Source organism: Podarcis tiliguerta, assembly GCF_965153285.1.
Source record: "Podarcis tiliguerta genome assembly, chromosome: 1".
NCBI lineage: Eukaryota > Metazoa > Chordata > Lepidosauria > Squamata > Lacertidae > Podarcis > Podarcis tiliguerta.
This window is the reverse complement of record NC_139534.1, coordinates 74,301,525-74,320,874: the sequence shown is the minus strand read 5'-3', so window position 1 is coordinate 74,320,874 and position 19,350 is coordinate 74,301,525. Positions and strand designations below refer to the sequence as shown.

General features: G+C 41.2%; 1 protein-coding gene across 5 annotated transcripts in view; it reads left to right on the top strand.

Moving 5' to 3' along the window:
• ANO3 (anoctamin 3) overlaps positions 1 to 17,025 on the top strand; it is a 230,818-nt gene extending 213,793 nt beyond the window's left edge. For all 5 annotated transcript variants that reach the window (XM_083428089.1, XM_083428088.1, XM_083428090.1 and 2 more), the window contains 10 exons: positions 1,341 to 1,377; positions 4,017 to 4,128; positions 4,883 to 4,940; positions 6,031 to 6,128; positions 6,607 to 6,752; positions 7,587 to 7,739; positions 8,380 to 8,527; positions 11,748 to 11,828; positions 12,880 to 12,985; positions 13,446 to 17,025. In XM_083428089.1, coding sequence (XP_083284215.1) covers positions 1,341 to 1,377; positions 4,017 to 4,128; positions 4,883 to 4,940; positions 6,031 to 6,128; positions 6,607 to 6,752; positions 7,587 to 7,739; positions 8,380 to 8,527; positions 11,748 to 11,828; positions 12,880 to 12,985; positions 13,446 to 13,628 — 1,122 coding nt within the window. In that variant the 3' untranslated portion in view covers positions 13,629 to 17,025. The remainder of the gene's footprint in view (positions 1 to 1,340; positions 1,378 to 4,016; positions 4,129 to 4,882; positions 4,941 to 6,030; positions 6,129 to 6,606; positions 6,753 to 7,586; positions 7,740 to 8,379; positions 8,528 to 11,747; positions 11,829 to 12,879; positions 12,986 to 13,445) is intronic.
• Positions 17,026 to 19,350: the final 2,325 nt, after the last annotated feature.

Here is a 19,350-nt window from a genome sequence, read left to right as displayed (position 1 = left end):
CGCCACCCCGCTGTTCCTCGACCTGGTTGGGTTTCCCGGACCTGCTTTTGGGGGGAAAATAAAGGAAATTTTTTTTCCCTTTATTTCCCCCCCAAAAAACTAGGTGCGTCCTATGGGACGGAGCGTCCTATGGGACGAAAAATACGGTAAATATTCAACACCCTAATAATATATTTGATACTACTTAACAGAATATCTGGCTAGGACACACTGATTTTGAGGAGAATAGTTGTAATCATCGTAGCCTAATCTAGCTAAAGTTTACTATTTAACACCCTAATAATATTTCTGATTTTATTTAACAGAATATCAGGCTAGGGCACATGGATTTTGAGCACAACAATACTAAACACAGTGTCTTCAATGCATTTAAAGTTAGCCATGATTTTGTCCTGTGAAAATCTTAGAGAACTAAGTTGCTTCTTCTGTTTTATTTGGCAAGTCTCTGATGAAGGAGCTCCAGAGCAGACAAAAAAGTTATTTCAAAGAACTAGAAACAATCACCTACAAGAGCATCACATATACACTTACATTTATTTAATGGAAAACATGTTTGACAGTGTAATTCAGTACAAGTCTACATGAATGTTAGTTCCACTGAGTTCAGTGAGGTTTACTATCAAGTAAGTAGGCACAATACTGAAGCTGAATGTACAATGTAGCTAGACTTGTATATTGTATTTTAAGCATCTTCGTAAATAGCACTCAAAGTGCAGATTCATTTTAACTCTATCCCCAGAGGTGAGTTTGCTCTGCACTGGATACAACTAAGTCCTGAACTGAATCAGGCTGGTTTGGGGAGAATCTGGTTGTTGGCTGAGCTGGGTTAAGATAGCCCTAGCTCAAGACAGGTCAGGTAAAAGGCCCAGATCCAGGGCTGTCAGAGGGGTAGAGCATAGGAAGCAGGGGCAGGCTTGAGTGGGAAAAGGGGGGACTACAAAAAGGGGAGACCTACCAGGCAGCTGTGTGTTCCTGCAAGAAGGTAGGGGTGGGTGGATGAATACCTTTCCTGCCTGACTTCTTCATCCCAGCAGCTCCCTTCTTTTCCTGTTCCCTGAAGCAGCACCGCACAAGAGGATTTGATCCTGTTAAGTGTTGGTTGCTGCTCTTTCATGCGTGGCTGTGCCCACAAAAGAATTTGTCAGATTCACATCAATTGATTTCACATTAAAAGTGAATTAGTTAGTTTCCCATTAAAAATGCAAACAAAATTCAATCTCTCCCCCCCCACCGCTTAGTATGCATCTATGCATGCACACACACCTGTGGTATATTTTTCTCGAAGTCTTTCCAGAACTCATTGCTAGAACACTTTTATTCTCTTCTTATTTCTTTTCCAGGTATATGAAAAAGTTGCCTATCTCTTAACAGATTTAGGTGAGTGATTTGCACTGTTGAATGTTTCCATACTTGTGTTAGTATCTGATAAAGCGTCTAACGACACCGATAATGTAACGTATGCAATTACAAGCTATCGATATCTGGTGTGCCCTGAAAGACAACGAACCTGATGAATGGAAGAATATCTCCTGAACCAATAATTGCAGGAGATTATCTAAATCCAGAGGCCTTCTAAAATGATCATGGTGAATCATACCTAAATTTAGCTGATAACTCATATGAAGGGTTGCCATTACATTGTCTATGTGACTTTATGCTAGGAAGAAATATGAGTTTATGGCTTGTATCCAGTTGTATTCCTCTGCTGATAGAAGGTTCCTTGATGGAGTGGACACTTTCATGAGCAGAAAGGGAGTGAGAGGTTTGTGTATTGATTTTCCCTTCACTCTGCAGACCCGAAATCTGCTTCAAATGGTTGCAGAACCCTTGGGGCCAGTATAGGAGGTACCCCAGAGGGGCTGATGGAAAAAGGAAAAATTGTTACAATTACAGTGGTACCTCGGGTTACATACACTTCAGGTTACATACGCTTCATGTTACAGACTCCACTAACCCAGAAATAGTACCTCAGGTTAAGAACTTTGCTTCAGGATGAGAACAGAAATCGTGCGGTGGTGGCGTGGCGGCAGCAGGAGGCCCCATTAGCTAAAGTGGTGTTTTAGGTTAAGAACAGTTTCAGGTTAAGGACGGACCTCCGGAATGAATTAACTACTTAACCTGAGTTCCACTGTACTCTTCCTCCCCCCCCCACCCCGTTTCCACTCATGGAAGCCTTCAGTGAATCAAGGAGTCTCCCATCAATGGAGGGATGCCATGTAGATGCAACTCTAGGTCTTATAATGATGATTTAGTCCTTTATTACTGAGAATTTTAAATATTTTAATATGGATCTGTTTTATGAGTTCATTTTATTTAGGGTGACAGACACTGTGGTAACCTCAGCAGTTCATTCCAAAAGCCAGGCAGAAGATTCTGATTTTGAAGTGAGGCAAAATGAGGAGTCTGCCAAAGCAATTGTGGCTGTTCATATGGAGAACCCTCTTGTGGTGTCTCGGTTCATGAGATGAATCAACATGGTTTCCCTTCAGGCCTTCCTCAATTTAAAATATGGTTTTTGTTTGTTTCTTGAAAGGAAAAGGTGCAGGTCAGCTCAGTTGGGGTGTTGATAGGCTTTTCAAGTGTGTTGACAGCAATGCTAATGATCACTTGGTGCACCTCAGCTTCTTAAAACGATTATGATGATTATTTGGAGGAATGAGGATTGCAACATTTGGGCCTTTTCAAGTTAGGGTGGGAGGAGAAGGCAAGTAGGGGTTGACATGACAAAAGTGTATAAAATTTTGTGATGTGTGGAGAAAATGCCCATGAGTTTAAACCAGGAACCTGGTTAACTACTGTGAAAACAGAATGCTGGACTCCAGCTACAAATGCCTTTGCTTTGATCTAGCACCTAAGATTGGTTAAGGTCAAGCTGAATGTGTACAAAGTAGAATTCTCCCTTAAGTTGTTCCTTTGTTTTCATCTTCCTTCAAAAACGCTTTGCTTTGGTGCCATAGGAAAAGGAAAAAGAGGGAGAATATAATTCATGTCTTACAGGGCCCTCTCATTCCTATTAAGCTAAAAAATTCATTTGACATCAACTTGCACACAGCAATTATTCCTTAATTGTAATATAGCTTTTTTGTACCAAGTAAGACCATTGGTCCTTCTGCCTTATTAGTGTCAACAATGACTGGAGTTGTTGGGGGTTGAGTTTAGACTCTTCTGCATACAAAGCAGATGCACTACTACTGAACTTTCCATAAGCAATGGATCTTCCAAAGCTTTTGGAAGTCTCAAAAAGTCAAATTTCCCTCTCCATTTTGAAGAGGCCCATTTTGAAAATGGGGTGTTGATTTTTGGGTTGATTTGGGGGGGGGGGTGAGAGAGAAACTGCTAATACCTTTTTGGAAGGGGGTTGTGGTTAGTTTACTTCATAGGATGAGTGTTGGGTTGGTTTTCGTTTCCTTTGTCATTTTTTACACTGTAAACAGACCATTCAGTGTGGTAGCAATGCTCTCTTGCTGTAGCCTTCTTCCAGTGCCAGCTTCCCATGGAAACAACAGCAACAACATTTCAATGAAAAGAACTTGGTACATAAAGGCTGCATATATTGCATCTGTCTAAAGGGATTTTAAAATATTATTTGCAAAACAGCAGCACACAATCCCAGCCTAGCCATGATCTCAACAAAAATTGCCCTCCATACAGCAATTATCATTAGTTTAAAAAAAGAAAACTCCAATTAGTAGCAATAGTAAGTAGCCAGTGTTATTACTTGGCTGTATTGGAACCACCATGTTCATAGCAAATACACTGAGGAAAGGGATGGTTAATGTTTAATCTCATGACTTTTTTGCAATATTTTAATATAAACGTTTATTTTGTTCAGAGCAAATGTAAATAGTTGGGGTTTTTTACAACTGAAAATAATCTTTAAACAGTGCATTTCAAATGTAGTGTCACAGACACCTTTATGTGTATATGGCAATCTAGATCTTACCTGCTAAAAGTTAGAAATGTTTATTTCCAGACTAATGTATATTGTGAATTTTGTTGCATTTTTTTTTTAATAGAACACCCTAGAACTGACTCAGAATGGGAAAATAGTTTTGCCTTGAAAATGTTCCTCTTCCAGTTTGTCAACTTAAACAGCTCCATTTTCTACATTGCCTTTTTCCTTGGAAGGTATGTATATCTGAAATGAGTTGAGAAAAGCATGTAAGAAACTCCCAGAACAAAATAACATTATATTTTAAAATCTATTGTTAATAGATGTTATTTCTGATTTAAAGTGCATCCCGGTTTTTTAAGGAGTGCTTCACCAATCACTTACATGGAAGGGAAAGGTACATGTACTATAAACCAATATGTGTGAGGAGTTTACACATGTGTACTCCAATAGTTTCAGGAAATGGGGAGGAACTAATTCAGATAATTTTGGTTAACAGGAGAAGAGTGCTTAGGTGTGTTTACTGAAGTGGAAGCTTCCCTCTCCATTTTTATCTGGAGGGAAACTGCCAGTTGTGGAGGTGGCATCTGCTGGAGCAAAGTTCCATTTATCATTTCCCCTCAAAATGCACTTCTACCACAATGAAGCAACATTTGCACTATACATTAAGGGCACTTTGGAGAGTCATGGCCTCCCCCCTCAAAATTCAAGGAGCTATGATTTGCTTGAAGTGCCGAAAGTTGTTAGGAGATCCCGTTTCCCTACACAGAGTTGCAATCCCCAGAGTGGTGTAACAATAGGTTCACAATTAGTACTAAAAAGGAGATACACTTTTCTTTTCCAACATGCATCAAAACAAAAAGTGAGATAAGTAATAAGGATTTACTTTGGTTTAGCTTTAACTTTAATTTGTCTCAGTAAAAATGTGTGAGAGTCAAATATTTTCATTCTTTCTGAATTCAGCTGACAAACCGAAATATCATTTTACAGGTTTGCTGGACGTCCTGGAAAGTATAACAAACTTTTTAACAGATGGAGACTGGAAGAAGTAAGGATAAATTTTACTTGCACCCATGTAAAATCACTGTCTGTCTGTCTCTCTCTCTCTCTCTGTGTGTGTGTGTGTGTGTATATACACACACACACACACACACACACACACATATACACAACACACATAAACACACACACATTCCTTTGCTCATGGACCAAATTACTGTTGTATGGAATGGTCAACCTCTTATTCTGTTTCTTTTTAAAAAATATTAAAAATATTTGTATATGATATAAAAACAAATGATCCTTTGAAAATTGTCCTTTAAAATGGTTGTGAATTTTCAGGAATTAAAGTATGTTCTGGAATAGCTTAAACACCAAACTTTCTTTGTAAGTGTGTGTGTGCTTTAGGGTACTAGCTTCATCAGGTCAACCAAAATGTTACAGAAGCATGTGCAATGTGCAATCTTTCAAGTTATCCAGAACTACTACTTCTAACCTGCTTCTTCAAACTTTTGACAGTAGATTAGATAATAATTTAATCACCCTCACCAAACCTGACTTCCAAACAGTATAGAACAGTTGATCACGGGGGTGTCCCAGGTCGATCGTGGTGTGATGTTCAACCAAAAAAAGGGGGGGGAGGTCAACAACTTTGGTCAACCCTCCCCTAAAAATGCTCAACAACTCCTGGCAATGACAATTGGTAGATCACACTGGTCTTTTCATACTGTGAGTAGATTGCAGTCTCTTGGGAGTTGGACGTGTCTGGTATATAGAACAACAGTATGTTTTAATTAACTCAAAATCCTTACCCAGTCAAGTGGATCCATAGCAACTGCCTCCTGGCAGCAGCATCACTGTCACTCGCCAAGAGAAAGAAAGCAAGGTGGCAGCAAGGTCAAGGCCATGCAGACACAACAGTGGAGCCAATTTGGTGCTCCCACTAGTGCATACACACAGACCCAACCTCTTCACCGCCTTGCCTCTCCACCTCCAACACTACTGCCAGGATGTTGTTGCTGTAGCTCTGCCCCACTGAGCAAGCAACAAATGTCTGCCAATTTGTTGCAATTGTATCTTGCCTTTTCCCCTCTGTCTTCTGTCTTAATTTTTCTGCTTTCTTATGTTTCTGCTTTCAGTGTCATCCCAGTGGCTGTTTGATAGACCTCTGCCTGCAGATGGGTGTCATCATGGTTTTAAAACAGATGTGGAACAACTTCATGGAACTCGGCTATCCGTAAGTATGAACAGAGGCATCATATCAAATGATGACTTGATTATTGTATCTGCTGGCAAAGCGAATGTCCTCTCTTGCACGGCTAACTCTTGGAGGTGCATAAAGAGAAGCCATCTTTGCGGAACTCTGTTTCCTAAAGACTGGAGAGTTTGATACTAAAAATAATACTAGATGCAGGGCATGGCAATCAGTTGTAATATATAAAGGGATTTGGGATAAAATTTAGCCATACTTTATCTGCAGAGCCATTAAAAGTGTTGTAATGTGGTTTGGGGGGAGGAATTCTCAAAGACTGTTTGCAAGCACCATCAACAAGTCATAGGACTGTCTCTATTCACATGTCCTTCTCTTAGGAGACAAACGTTCACAAGGAATGAGAGAAACTAGGAAGACAGTGATGAGTTAAGCCATCAGTTGAATGATTAAATTGTTACTGTGAGCGCTACCATAGATTCTATGCTCTGACTATCTAATACAGGTTACTGCAAAATTGGTGGGCACGACGCAAGATCAAGAAAGGAGGGCAGTTACTGGAGCATAAAATTTCTCTACCTCAGTGGGAAAAAGATTGGAATCTACAGCCCATGAATCTCCACGGTCTGATGGATGAGTACTTAGAGATGGGTGAGCGTTCTTATGAAGTTGCCCTTTTTTGTAAAAAAAGAAACTGGTAGATTCTCGGCTGTGAGTCCAGTAAGACCTGCTCCCTGCCTTGCAGGCCTTTTCCCACCTGGCCTGGAAAGGTGGGACCCTGACTGACTCCAGCTACAAAGGTGAGTGTTGAATAGACTATTAGGCTGGAGTATTAATTAGGTTTCTTTAAAATTGTGGATAGAGTTTTTGATATTAATTATCTTTTTGTATTTTTTTGCTTAATTTGGTTGTGTACTTTTGATGTTTTATTTATTGTTTATGACTACTTTTGTTACGTTTGTAATTATTTGATTTTTGTGTTTGCTATAAGCTACCTTGAGCATGGTTTGAACTATGGAAAGGCGGCATACAAATAAAATTATCTATGTATGCATGTAATTTGATGAATGTCATAAAAATTCTGTCTTTTCTTAGACAAGGATCCCCCGTTTCTTTTCTTTTCTTTTCGACCATCACTTTGAGGTTTTTTATTAAAGTTTTTCATAATACAATAAAATAGCTGCTATTAACAATACAAATAGAATAAGAGTCCTCTCTTAAAAGTAATTCTTAGCCCTTACCACCAACAGAAGATAGTAGCTCCTCCCAGCTCTCACCTGGGATCTTCCCTTTCTTCTAACCTCTCACCTTGGGACACGGACATTTCCCTCACTCTCACCTGGGGTCCTCTATCAACCATCTACCACCCCCATGAGTACACAATCTCTGAACCTTAATAAAGGCCTGAGTCATAGGACTCCAAAGAAAAAAGAAGGGTAACCAAGAGTGGTTCTCCCTTTTTGATCCTGTGTACTTTCTTTCCAGTTCTACAGTTCGGCTTCACCACAATCTTTGTTGCTGCTTTTCCCCTGGCACCTCTGCTGGCCTTGCTCAACAATATCATAGAAATCCGGCTTGATGCATATAAATTTGTCACTCAGTGGAGGCGACCGATGCCTGCAAGAGCAACTGATATAGGTGAGACAAAGCGCAGTCACTGTAGCAACTTCTTTTTATCATTTAGTCTGCAAGTTTTGTTTTTGGTTTACAAATACTAACCAACATGAGAGAGAAATCCCAAGCCCTGGCTTGGAAACAGTGAAGCAGAACTGAGTAGCAGCTCTCCCACCACGTACAGTTCCACGCTGCTTGCACTACCCAGGGCAGAGGGTAGCAGTGGTCATTTTTCACTCTCTTGTTTTCTGCTGTATCAGCTCCAAGCAGAGGTCAAAGTGCTGCTGTGTGTGATCCACCAGTTCCCAAATGAAAATAGATGGCACCAGAAGTAATCTGATATGGTCCTAGCCTTTTGGAAGGGCAATGGTGTTGTTTTCGTACCTGCAGTGTAATAATTATAAATGAGTCTCAAATGAGGCATCACATACTGTGGCTGTGGATGATAAATTTGCAAACTGGATCTAAAAATGGAAGCTGTTTGTTTTCTAGACTCAGTTCGAATGAAGGGCAAGCTGTGCAGGGCAATTGAGAAAGTGCAGATTTAATTCTATTTTAGAACAAAGGCTTCTTTGAGCATGGACTGGAAAAAAAGTATTAAATAATCTGCTTTCTCATGTTTGCTTGTTTTGTGTTTAGCCTCATGATAATTATCCTCTCCTAGGGATCTGGTATGGAATCCTTGAAGGAATTGGAGTCCTAGCCGTCATCACCAACGCTTTTGTTATTGCCATTACATCTGACTATATCCCACGCTTTGTTTACGCATACAAGTATGGTCCCTGTGTCGATCAAGGATACAGACAAGAAAAGTAATTATGCTTTTTCTGTATTTTTCGCTGATGGACTCACTTTTGTATTTTGACAAAAGTTTGCATTTTTCCCTTTTGTATATTTTGCTCTTTATTTTGCATGTTTTATTATGGTTACAGTGGGCCAGAATGCATTGCATCAGAGGCCAAGCTAGAGCACTTGAACTGTGTGTGTTCAGTTTTAGTCACATGCTGGAAGTGAATGAGACAGCTGGAAAATTTCAATTGCTTAATATGCCCCCAAATAGTGAAAGACCTAGAAAACATTGTGCTAGAAACAAAACAAAAAAATATTGCAAGACTACATCCCCTCCAGGCAATTACAACAGAAAGAGGGATGTTAACAGAAATATAGGGATGCTCCTGAATGTTGTCAACCGCATCCCTGTGCCAATGGTTCTCCCCACCTCAATTAGGGATGGAGGAGAAATTTGTACCGGTTTCAAGGGGCCTAAACCACAGAGTCTAGGGCTTGCCGATCAGAAGGTCGGCGGTTTGAATCCCTGCGACGGGGTGAGCTCCCGTTGCTCGGTCTCTGCTTCTGCCAACCTAGCAGTTCGAAAGCACGTCAAAGTGCAAGTAGATAAACAGGTAGCGCTCCAGCGGAAAGGTAAATGGTGTTTCCGTGCACTGCTCTGGTTCGCCAGAAGCAGCTTAGTCATGCTGGCCACATGACCCGGAAGCTGTCTGCGGACAAACGCCGGCTCCCTCGGCCAGTAAAGCGAGATGAGCGCCGCAACCCCAGAGTCGCCCACGACTGGACCTAATGGTCGGGGTCCTTTACCTTTACCTTTATGTAATTCACACCTCCTGAAACAATACACAAAGTGAAGCACACATATCCATCCAAATGCACACATCTCTGAATTTTGCGATGCGGTTCTCCAACAACAACAAAAGTTGTTGTTGGATATATTAGAGAGAGTGTTCATAATGTGTCTATTCACAAAAAGAAAAGAAAATACATTATATCAGGTACAACTGCATGCAAAAATTTGTATATTAGAATACATATGCACACACAAAAATTTTCAGGAGGTTTTTTTTAAAAAAATAAGGAACTGAAACTGTTGTGGCAAAAAGAGAATCTCAGCAAAACTGGCAGATTTGTCTCTAATTCCAGTTGACCTCAAATCCTGATGTACAGAATGCAGCTCACCCAGTGGTGATCTCAGCTTCCCAATAGTGGCATCACTGCCACTTGCTAGGAGTGGCAAGGCTGCAGTGGGGTTGGGACTATGAGTCCTAGGTGTGGTGTCCTTTAGCGATGGAACTTTATTTCTTATGCAATATTTCCAAAGCCTGGGCTTGTTTTTGTATCAGGGTTTATCTTCTAGGACGTGGAAAGCTTACGCCAGGGAATGAATTTTGAGAATTACTATAAGAACTAAGCCATCTGTGGTCTTTAACCTAGTCTAATGATGTACTCTCATCACATAAACATCTAATCAGTATTTTTGGCCTGTTGGTGTCAGGGGTCACCTGTTTCACACAAGGCTTTGGTAGGGTGTTGCATATACAACAGCACTATTGTATACATTGCTGTCTACAATATGAAATAATGGTTAAGCTAATTTTTGATGTTACCAATTGACAGTGTGTGTTTTTATTCCTTGGCTTTACAGTTACACATTTAATAGGTGGGTATGAGGGAAAATACTGCTTAACACAGAGACTTTTATATATTTTTTTCTAATCTGCTCCATCATCCATAGCTCTTTCTTGGCTCTAACTCTTTTCACAGCCAGTATCCTGCCTTCCATACAATGCCCCCAGAATTTGTAGCCCAATGAGAAAACAAAAAAGATAAGCTTTGGGCATACGTGTCAACTGCCTCATCAAATGATACCATTAAAATGCATTGATGCAGTCCCTGTATTGTATTGGCTCATTAATGAATGAAAATGTTTGTTTATGCTATGTTGATCTGCCCTCATACAATCCATGTTCTTCCGCCTAACAAAGGAAAGCCATAATTTCACTGAGGGAAAGGCAGAAAAAACCCAACCATTGCCAATCAGATTGAAAGGGGGAAAAATTCCTTTCCGGCCCTGTCAACCAATGACCCAAAATTGGTCAGTGAAGGCTCTAACCCAGGAGTCAGCAAAAATTTTCAGCAGGGTGCCAGTCCACTGCCCCTCAGACCTTGTGGGGGGGCCAGACTACATTTTGGGGAAATAAATGAATGAATTCCTATGCCCCACAAATTACCCTGAGATGCATTTTAAATAAAAGGACACATTCTATTCATGTAAAAACACACTGATTCCCAGACCATCTGGAGGCCGGATTTAGAAGGCGATTGGGCCGGATCTGGGCCCTGGGCCTTAGTTTGCCTATCCATGCCGAGGGTGGGCAGACAGAAAGCTCTAAAAGCAAAATGGCTGTGAGCTCCAGGGGAAGCAGCCTTATATAGGCTTCCCCTCCCCTCTTCAGCAGGGCTCATGGGACAGCTTTTCCCCAATGGCCTATCAAACAGAGATGATACTGGGCAAAGCCTTGCCCAGTTTTTTGCTGCAATCTATGGGCCACAGCACCATTGGGAAAAGGCATCCCGTGCTTATTGGGCACAGAACGGGGCTTACCGCAGTGTTCAATATTTCTCTTATGTTGGGAGTTTCTGCATCTAAGGCTGCACATGTGTGCACATACCAAATATCTTTTTGACATATTGGGAAATTCATTTATCCTCCCTCTACCTACCCCCATCCAGGCAGTGGCATCCATTATTTCATTATTTTGATTGCACGCATACAGCCCAATGTTGCATGTGAGGACCTCTGAAACTGGGCCAGTTTAACAGCATTAGTTGTACACCTGCTACAATTACTGCATTGCCATTTGGTATCATTAGTCAGTCTGAGAAGGGAACCTGGCTGCATTCAGCACCTCTGATTCTGGTTGGCCACTGCACAGTGTGGAAATGTTACTTAAGCACAGTTTTGACCTCTTAGACGAAGAGTTGAATTGTATGCTCACACAAAGCATAAACCTCATCTTACATATTCAAGACTTTATGGGTCTCTTGCAGCATAAATCCCAATAATATTTGGGCACCATCATCCTTTGAAAATATGATAGGCATGGCATTTGAATCATAGGCACACATTGATAATGGCAAGGAATGTGAATGAGACCTGCTTTGCATGCATAAGCACAACTGAACCATGATGAGCTCATTTCTCATTGGAAACTATTTCCCGGGCTTTCTTTTTCCCAGATGTTTGAGAGGATACGTCAACAGCAGCTTATCAATATTTGATCTGAGCGAGCTTGGCATGGGATATTCAGGATATTGTAGGTATGTATTATGTCACTTGCTTAATTTCAGTGGAAACACCAAAGAAGCTTAACCCAAAAGTCTTGAATATCCTTTTAAACTGCTTTGATGAATACAGTCAATAGAGTTCAGCTGAGGGGGAGATGTTGAAATTTCTCAGCAAATTCACCAATCCACCACATCACTATTTATATACAGTCATACCTCGGGATAAATATGCTTCAGGTTGAGCGCTTTCAGGTTGCGCTCCGAGGCGACCTGGAAGTAACAGAGTGCGTTACTTCTGGGTTTCGTCGCTTGCGCATGCGCAGACGGTCAAAATGACGTCACATGCATGCACAGAAGCGGTGAAACGCGACCCAAGCATGTGCAGATGCACTGTCGCGTCTTACGTTCTGTTCGGGATGAGAACAGGGCTCCGGAACGGATCCCGTTCACATCCCGAGGTACCACTGTACATGGTTAAATCACATTACTGTGTTTGCTTTAAAACATTTATATCCAGCCTTCTAAGACTCACACCTACTTTGATAAAAAAATCAAAACCCAACAGGGCAAAGGGGTGGGGGTGGGGAAATGCTAGAAGGTTAGTCGAAAAGAGCGCACTTTTTGCACTTCAAAAGGGTTGCAGAAAAGAAATGTTCAAAATCTCATTGGGTGGTTATTCCATAGCCTTGAGGCCTTGATTGCAGTGCTGCCTTCTCTTCATATCATGTGGGCCTCACACATAGCCCATGAATAGTACAGGATCATATTTACTGTCAGAAGTGTGGATATACCAGACCACAAACTGTACTTCGTTTTTGCCTTGCGCATAATTCACTAATATTGCCTTTAATATCTTGTTTTCTAGACATTCTAATTCATAGAAGGCATTCATTTATTTTGCAACTTTGATCATAAATAGGCACATCTCTTACCCATCCTTCACACTGTTTTGGTGGGTTTCCATATATAGCTGCTTCTGTCTTCTGCCAAAACACCACTGAAATGGGGAGCTCAGGCTGTCTGCATGGTTACAAGTACTTCTAGTTTTACCAAATGGCTTTCATCTCCTTTATTTCCATCACAGGTACAGAGATTACAGAGCGCCTCCGTGGAGTTCAACACCCTATGAGTTCACCTTGCAGTTCTGGCATGTTCTTGCTGCTCGACTGGCTTTCATTATAGTGTTTGAGGTTAGTTATATAGTTATGTACAAAGCTAAAATTTACATCCATTGCTCTGCCCACATTTGCCTCCAGCCCCACAAACTGTTGGAATATGGCTCCCAGAGGATTATCCAGAAGACATTTGTTTGGAAGAGTTTCCCATTCCCTGGTGTAAATGAAACACACATTCATAACCCTCTAACTGCTGGCATTATGTTCACATAGGGAGGATTGGAGGAGCTGTAATTTTGGGATAAAGGAAAAGGGGTTCTTCATCACTGGTACAAATATGTATTCTATCTTCCCCTTTCAGCCCCCTGCCACAAGGAGACAGTAGATCACTGATATATGCTAATATTAATAATCAAGGATAAGTAACTAGTCAGTGCATTGCTTCCCAAATATACTGCAGCGATCCAAGCAAGACAGATCAGTGTAAGCATTTTAAATCTCTCTCTCTATATATATATATTCTTTCTCTTTTCAGCACCTTGTTTTTGGAATAAAATCTTTCATTGCCTACCTAATCCCAGACATGCCCAAAGACTTGTGTGACAGAATGAGAAGGGAGAAATACTTAGTTCAGGAAATGATGTATGAGGCCGAACTGGAGCATTTGCAGAGAGAGCGGAAAAAGAATGGCAAGCAGTATCACCACGAATGGCCTTAGTTAATACGGAAGGAGAGTCACATTGTCAGGACTGAAAACTCCCAGGGCGAGCTGAAGAAGATGGGAAGATTTGGGAACGAGGCAAAGGAATCCATCTGCATGTATATCCTGCTGTTGAGAAAGAATATTATCAAGCTTTTCTGTGAACGAGGCAGTGGGTGGGTGGGGATTGTGTTACCAACAGTCAAGACAAACAGCTACTTCCCCTTAACATGGTAAAGACTGGATGCTGTCTCAGCTGCAGCTATGAAAGGAGGTAGATTCACCAAGCAGCAGTAGAATGAGCTACAACAAGTCCGCGAGAGTCTTGCCCAGCAGCATACTGGAAAAGAAATGTCTGTTACTTGTAAAACTTTCATAATAAGGGCATGATTTTTTAAAAACAATAACGTGTTTATTCACTCCTTCTACAGCTTTCAATTGCTCAAATGAATTTGTATTGCCTATGATATAAAAAAAAAACCAAGCAAGATTAATTGTTGCCTTTGTGGCCATAATTTGATGCTATAACAGTCCTTGAGGCTTCCCGTTCTGTCAGGTTTGTCCTCGTCTCTTGCTGAGATTGTGGATGTGGCTCTGCCCTTTAAAAGGGATATCAGCCTGTTCAATATGTACTATGCAGTTTGATGTTTGCACATCACCTCTTGTCCATTTGTCTTTATAAATCAGTGGAGGGTGGGGAATCAAAACAGCTTCGCCATTAGAAAGCCTTAAGGCTGGGATCTGGAGATGCTCTCCAGTCAGGAGGAAATTGGTTTCTGCATGCGGCGCAACTTGTTTATCTCATACCAGAATCTTACATCAGGAAAATTACATAGCACCCAGAGAACCTTGGCCGAATGCAGAAGCCTGTTTCATATAGCTAACTGTGCACATAGCTCAGGTTCTGTGCGCCTGTGCAGAGGCCTGCACAAGTGGTATACTTTTGCTCTCGATCTGCTCGCAGGCATTTGGATGCCGGCTTATACACCCTTGCACTGTTCTTGATGCAGCACTTTCTCGGGACGCAATGCGACTTTTTCAGTGGTTACTGACAGTAAATGTGCAGATTAAGGTCATCTCATATCTCTGAAGTGAAGAGTCCTATCCATGCTCTAATGTGGCATGCAAAAGTATAACTGTATGGATATAATCTTCTTGTCGAGCTACCTGGATTTTATATAGTTCACCAGCCACGTCAACTTGAAATCTCATGGCATTGCAAACAAGAAGCCAGTTTTATTACCTGCCTTATGCGAGCTCCTGCTTATGTGGAATATAAAGTATAACATCATGGCTTGCTTGTTCAAAGTTAAAAGAAAGAGGACACCCCCCCCCCCCAATTTCCCCCTTATAAAATTGAAGTGTGGAAAGAGTCAAAAGGGTAGTATTGAAGTATCCTCCAGTTTTATGCCTTCTTAAATTTTTGTTTGAAAACAGTACATGCCCTTGCAGGGACCTGCACTTTTGATTCTCACATGCCTACAGCTGAGAGCAATATCATTTGATGGCTTTGAAGTCATGATTTCGTCTAACGATGCTTTACTAATTATCATTTATATTACCTACTACTTCAAAATGTGGAAGAAATGAAGCACTAAACTCAAACAAGTGTGCAGGATTCACTTGTACATGGGGACCAAAATGTTCCTGGGTTTTCCTTTTGTAAAAATTTCAGGTGTAGAATTCTTTCTTATTTATATCAACCAAAGTAAATTAACAACTCCACGCCCCCCCCCCTCAAACTTTCAAAGAGTCACTTCATTATAATCAAGCACAGCAATGATATCATATATATATATAAATATTTGCATGAGTCTTAGGATGACTTCTGTAGTTTAGGGGAAAAAACACCAGATTGTAGAAATGACCTTATTATACCAGGGACATGCATCACATTCCATCATTTGGAACCACAAGTGATCTGATTATGATACATTATTCTAACCCTGTGGGATTTTTCTTACTATATTTCTGTCATATAATTAATGTTTTTATATGATGACAATCTTGTTTATAGTATCATAATGCCCTTTTTATATATTGATACCCAAATTCAGGGGTTGTTGTGCAGATAGAAACTCTAATGCACCCCAACCCCCACCTCACGGGCTTTCTATACATTTCAATAGAGGGAGAAGCACTGCACATGTAAGCATTGGTGCTGAAGACCTCTGTTGAAGTGCCTGGAAAAGCCTGCCTCCACACAAACACTATGGGTGCATCAGAGTACACAAAGATCTCTGGATTAGGGGCACAAATGGCAAAGTGCACACTTTATTTGTGTGCTGTAAAACATGTTACCTTTGTTTTGCTACTGTTAAGTTTTGCTGTTATGTTTTACCTAGCTGCTGGTTGCCTTGGCTGGATCCAAGCTTTAAAACCAATATGGTTTGCCAAGTAGTCAACTAAACTATGATTCTGCTTGGCTTTTCTTCTGTCTATCCCACTTTGATCGATACACAGATACATTCCGATTGGTCATGCAAGAGGGTAATGCTATACATATCTATGCAGAAGTAAGTCCCACTAACTACAGCAGGATTTACTCCTAGATCTGAAATCCTGAGCCCACATTTGTAGAGATTAGTTGCCATCCGACTCAGATGAGTTTACTGCTGAGTAGATATGCTTAGGATTGCATCAGCAAATGACAGAAAAACAACGGCGGCATCGCAATCAGCTGAACTATAAAACTAGTTTCAATGCAAAGTTCACGATCAAAGTTCTAGGCCACAATACTGAAATCACTTGTTCCCAGCTGGTTACACTGAACAGCTGAAAAGTCTAGTGGCCTCAGTTTTGTAGCCTTTGATTCTTGTATTTTCCCCACACATACTTGGAAAGCACATTGAAAATGCTCACTTGTACCCTTTTGTATTTGTTTTAAAAACATGCATTAACAGTGTCTAACAATTTGCTGATCTATAGCCATTTGCTTTAGCTGAGAGAAATGCTCTGCTTGATTTGGTTTACTGTGGTTGCATTGAATGCAAATTATCTTACAAAGATATATGGCACACTCTGTTCTCAGGAAATATGTATTACATGAATGCTGGTTAAATATCTTTCTCTTTCCACTTTTCTTTTTGTATTTCTAAATACTTGTCTTTCCAAACAAATTACCAGTATTAGTGGTATGTGCATGCAAGCTGAATTTGTGGAATCTCCCAAGCTGCAGAGCTTCAGAACTAGCATCCATGCAAACAAACTGCTTTAGATCATTGTTGATCTAGTCTACAATAACTTTGGTCTATGCATGTTCTTTCAGGGCAGACTGCATGAGCAGCTACAGTCTGGCTTTCAAAATACTACAGTTAGTTACTAGTCCAGAATGTCTTAACTATTACCAACTCAAATCGGTGTCTTGATGCAATCAGAAGGAACCCTTGTTCCAGAAATAAATATTTGTTTACGATTTGCTATTCTTATATTTCATTCTCCTTCATTTTGCATTTGCGTTTAAAATTTGAAGTGGGGGAGGCAGTGGGGGACTGATGGGGATTTATAAAAAGAAACCCTTCATTTCAAAACCTCTTCTTGCATCTGCCTTTTGAGAGGACTGAAAGTGAAAGAATCAAAATGTGTATAAAGAAAAGCCTATTATATCTAGTTGGGGCTCTAACTGGCACCTAGCCTTGTGTAAGAGGGCACATAGCTCAAAAGAGGACGTACTTCGATTTTAGAAAGCCCCAGGTTTAATATCTGACACATCAAATTAAGCAAATCTTAGGCGGCAGAAACTGGAAGGACCTGTATCTGAAATTCTGCAGAGCTGCCATTAATCAAAGTAGACAGCACTGGGCCAGCTAGATAGATCAATAATATAATGCAGTCCACAGTTGCTTCATGTGTTTATAAATCTAAAGCACAGGAGATGGATTGGCACGTTACAATGTAATATTTGTCAATCGCAAGATCATGTAATGTTGGATTTGAGTCTTGAGTGGCTTTTTCAGGTGCCCACCTTTTGTATACTGGGCCCTAATTATTATGCATATTTCCCCTATCTCTGCCCCTTACATTGTATGGAAAAGCTTTAATAATATCAGAAGATAAATGGAAGCATTCATTCACCAAGAACACAGTAATGCCTGTCCTCTTTGTCTGAAAGGCAGTTGTGTACCTCTGGAGCAGTGTTTCCCAAACTTGGGTCTCCATCTGTTTTCCCCATCATCCCTGACGACTGGTCCTTCTAGCTAGGGATGATGGGAATTGTGGTCCAAAAACAGCTGGAGACCCAAGTTTTGGAAACACTGCCCTGGAACAGGGAACCTTTTCAAACACAGCGTGATACGTTCCCTTCTGGGCAACCTTACAGAGGCCACATGCCAAGGATGCGATGGGTCAGAGGCAAAAGTGGGTGGAGCAACTGGTGTTAATTTTACTTTTGTACAGTGGATTCTTTCCTGTACACTCACAGGCATATGCACATACACACACTTACTTCCATATTCCATCCAGACAAGAAAGATGCATTACCAGAGCTCAAGGATAATCTTTATTTCCCTTTACTGTTTACCCTTAATTAAAGGATGACCAACTTGTAGCCCTCCAGATGTCATTGGACTCCAATTCCCAACAGTTAGTGGTCAGGAATGAGAGTACAACTGGGGGGCTACATGTTGTCCCATCCCTGACTTAATCTTTCAGAGTACATGCCGGGGGTGGAATTTGAAAATGAAACAAAAATATTTCCCTAGAAAATGCCAATCAAGTGAACAAAGATACCATGCCATACACGTCTAATTTTTGGGATGCTCTTTACTTTACGAAGGTTTACATGTACAAATGCAAACTAATGACTGTATCATTCACATCTGAAGATTGCACTTTTGTAATAAATTTGGATAATGTTAAAGCAGGCACCATATTTCTTCTACCAATGCAACTCTTGCACCTCAGTTCACGCAACAGAAGTAACTTAGCCCATGGGTAGGCAAACTAAGGCCCGGGGGCCGGATCTGGCCCAATCGCCTTCTAAATCCAGCCCACAGACGGTCCGGGAATCAGCGTATTTTTACATGAGTAGAATGTGTGCTTTTATTTAAAATGCATTTCTGGGTTATTTGTGGGGCATGGAAATTCATTCATTTCCCCCAAAAAATATAGTCCGCCCCCCCCCACAAGGTCTGGGGGACAGTGGACCGGCCCCCTGCTGAAAACGTTTACTGACCCCTGCCTGTCTGTCAGGTGGTGGCAGGTCAAGTCAGGCTGGAGTTGCAGGACCTTGGACAGTTCCAGGCAGAAAATGTGGCTCTACAAAGTCTGGAGCTCAACTGAGGATTTTTATCTTTCTTGGCCCCTTAACCAAACTGTTCAAAGTCTTAAAAGGATACTTCTTCCTTTAAACCTAGCACTCCATTGATTTTCAGTATGCTCTGCCTTGTGGGTTGCCTGCAAAGCTGCAGAGGTACAGAGGAATGTGAGGCCCTAGTATGAAGAAGCATCTACCTTGAAGGTGCTACCTCTGGGAGGTTCCACTTCAGCACCAGTTGTGCAATTTGCTCCTGGCCAATGGAGGCTCAGGGCTTCCTTGCACAGGTAGTGTTGAGGTCTGGATCTGGGCACAGACCTAGCATGCACTGCTGCCCTTCCTAATCCAGTTGGTTCCTCCCTCTCTGCATCAGAGACCTGTCAGCTGCTCAGAGTCTGAGGTCTAACAACAGAAATATAGAACCATTGTTTCCTGTATGGCAGGGTAAATCAGTGTGAAAGGGGACATTTCAAAGTTTCCCTGCAG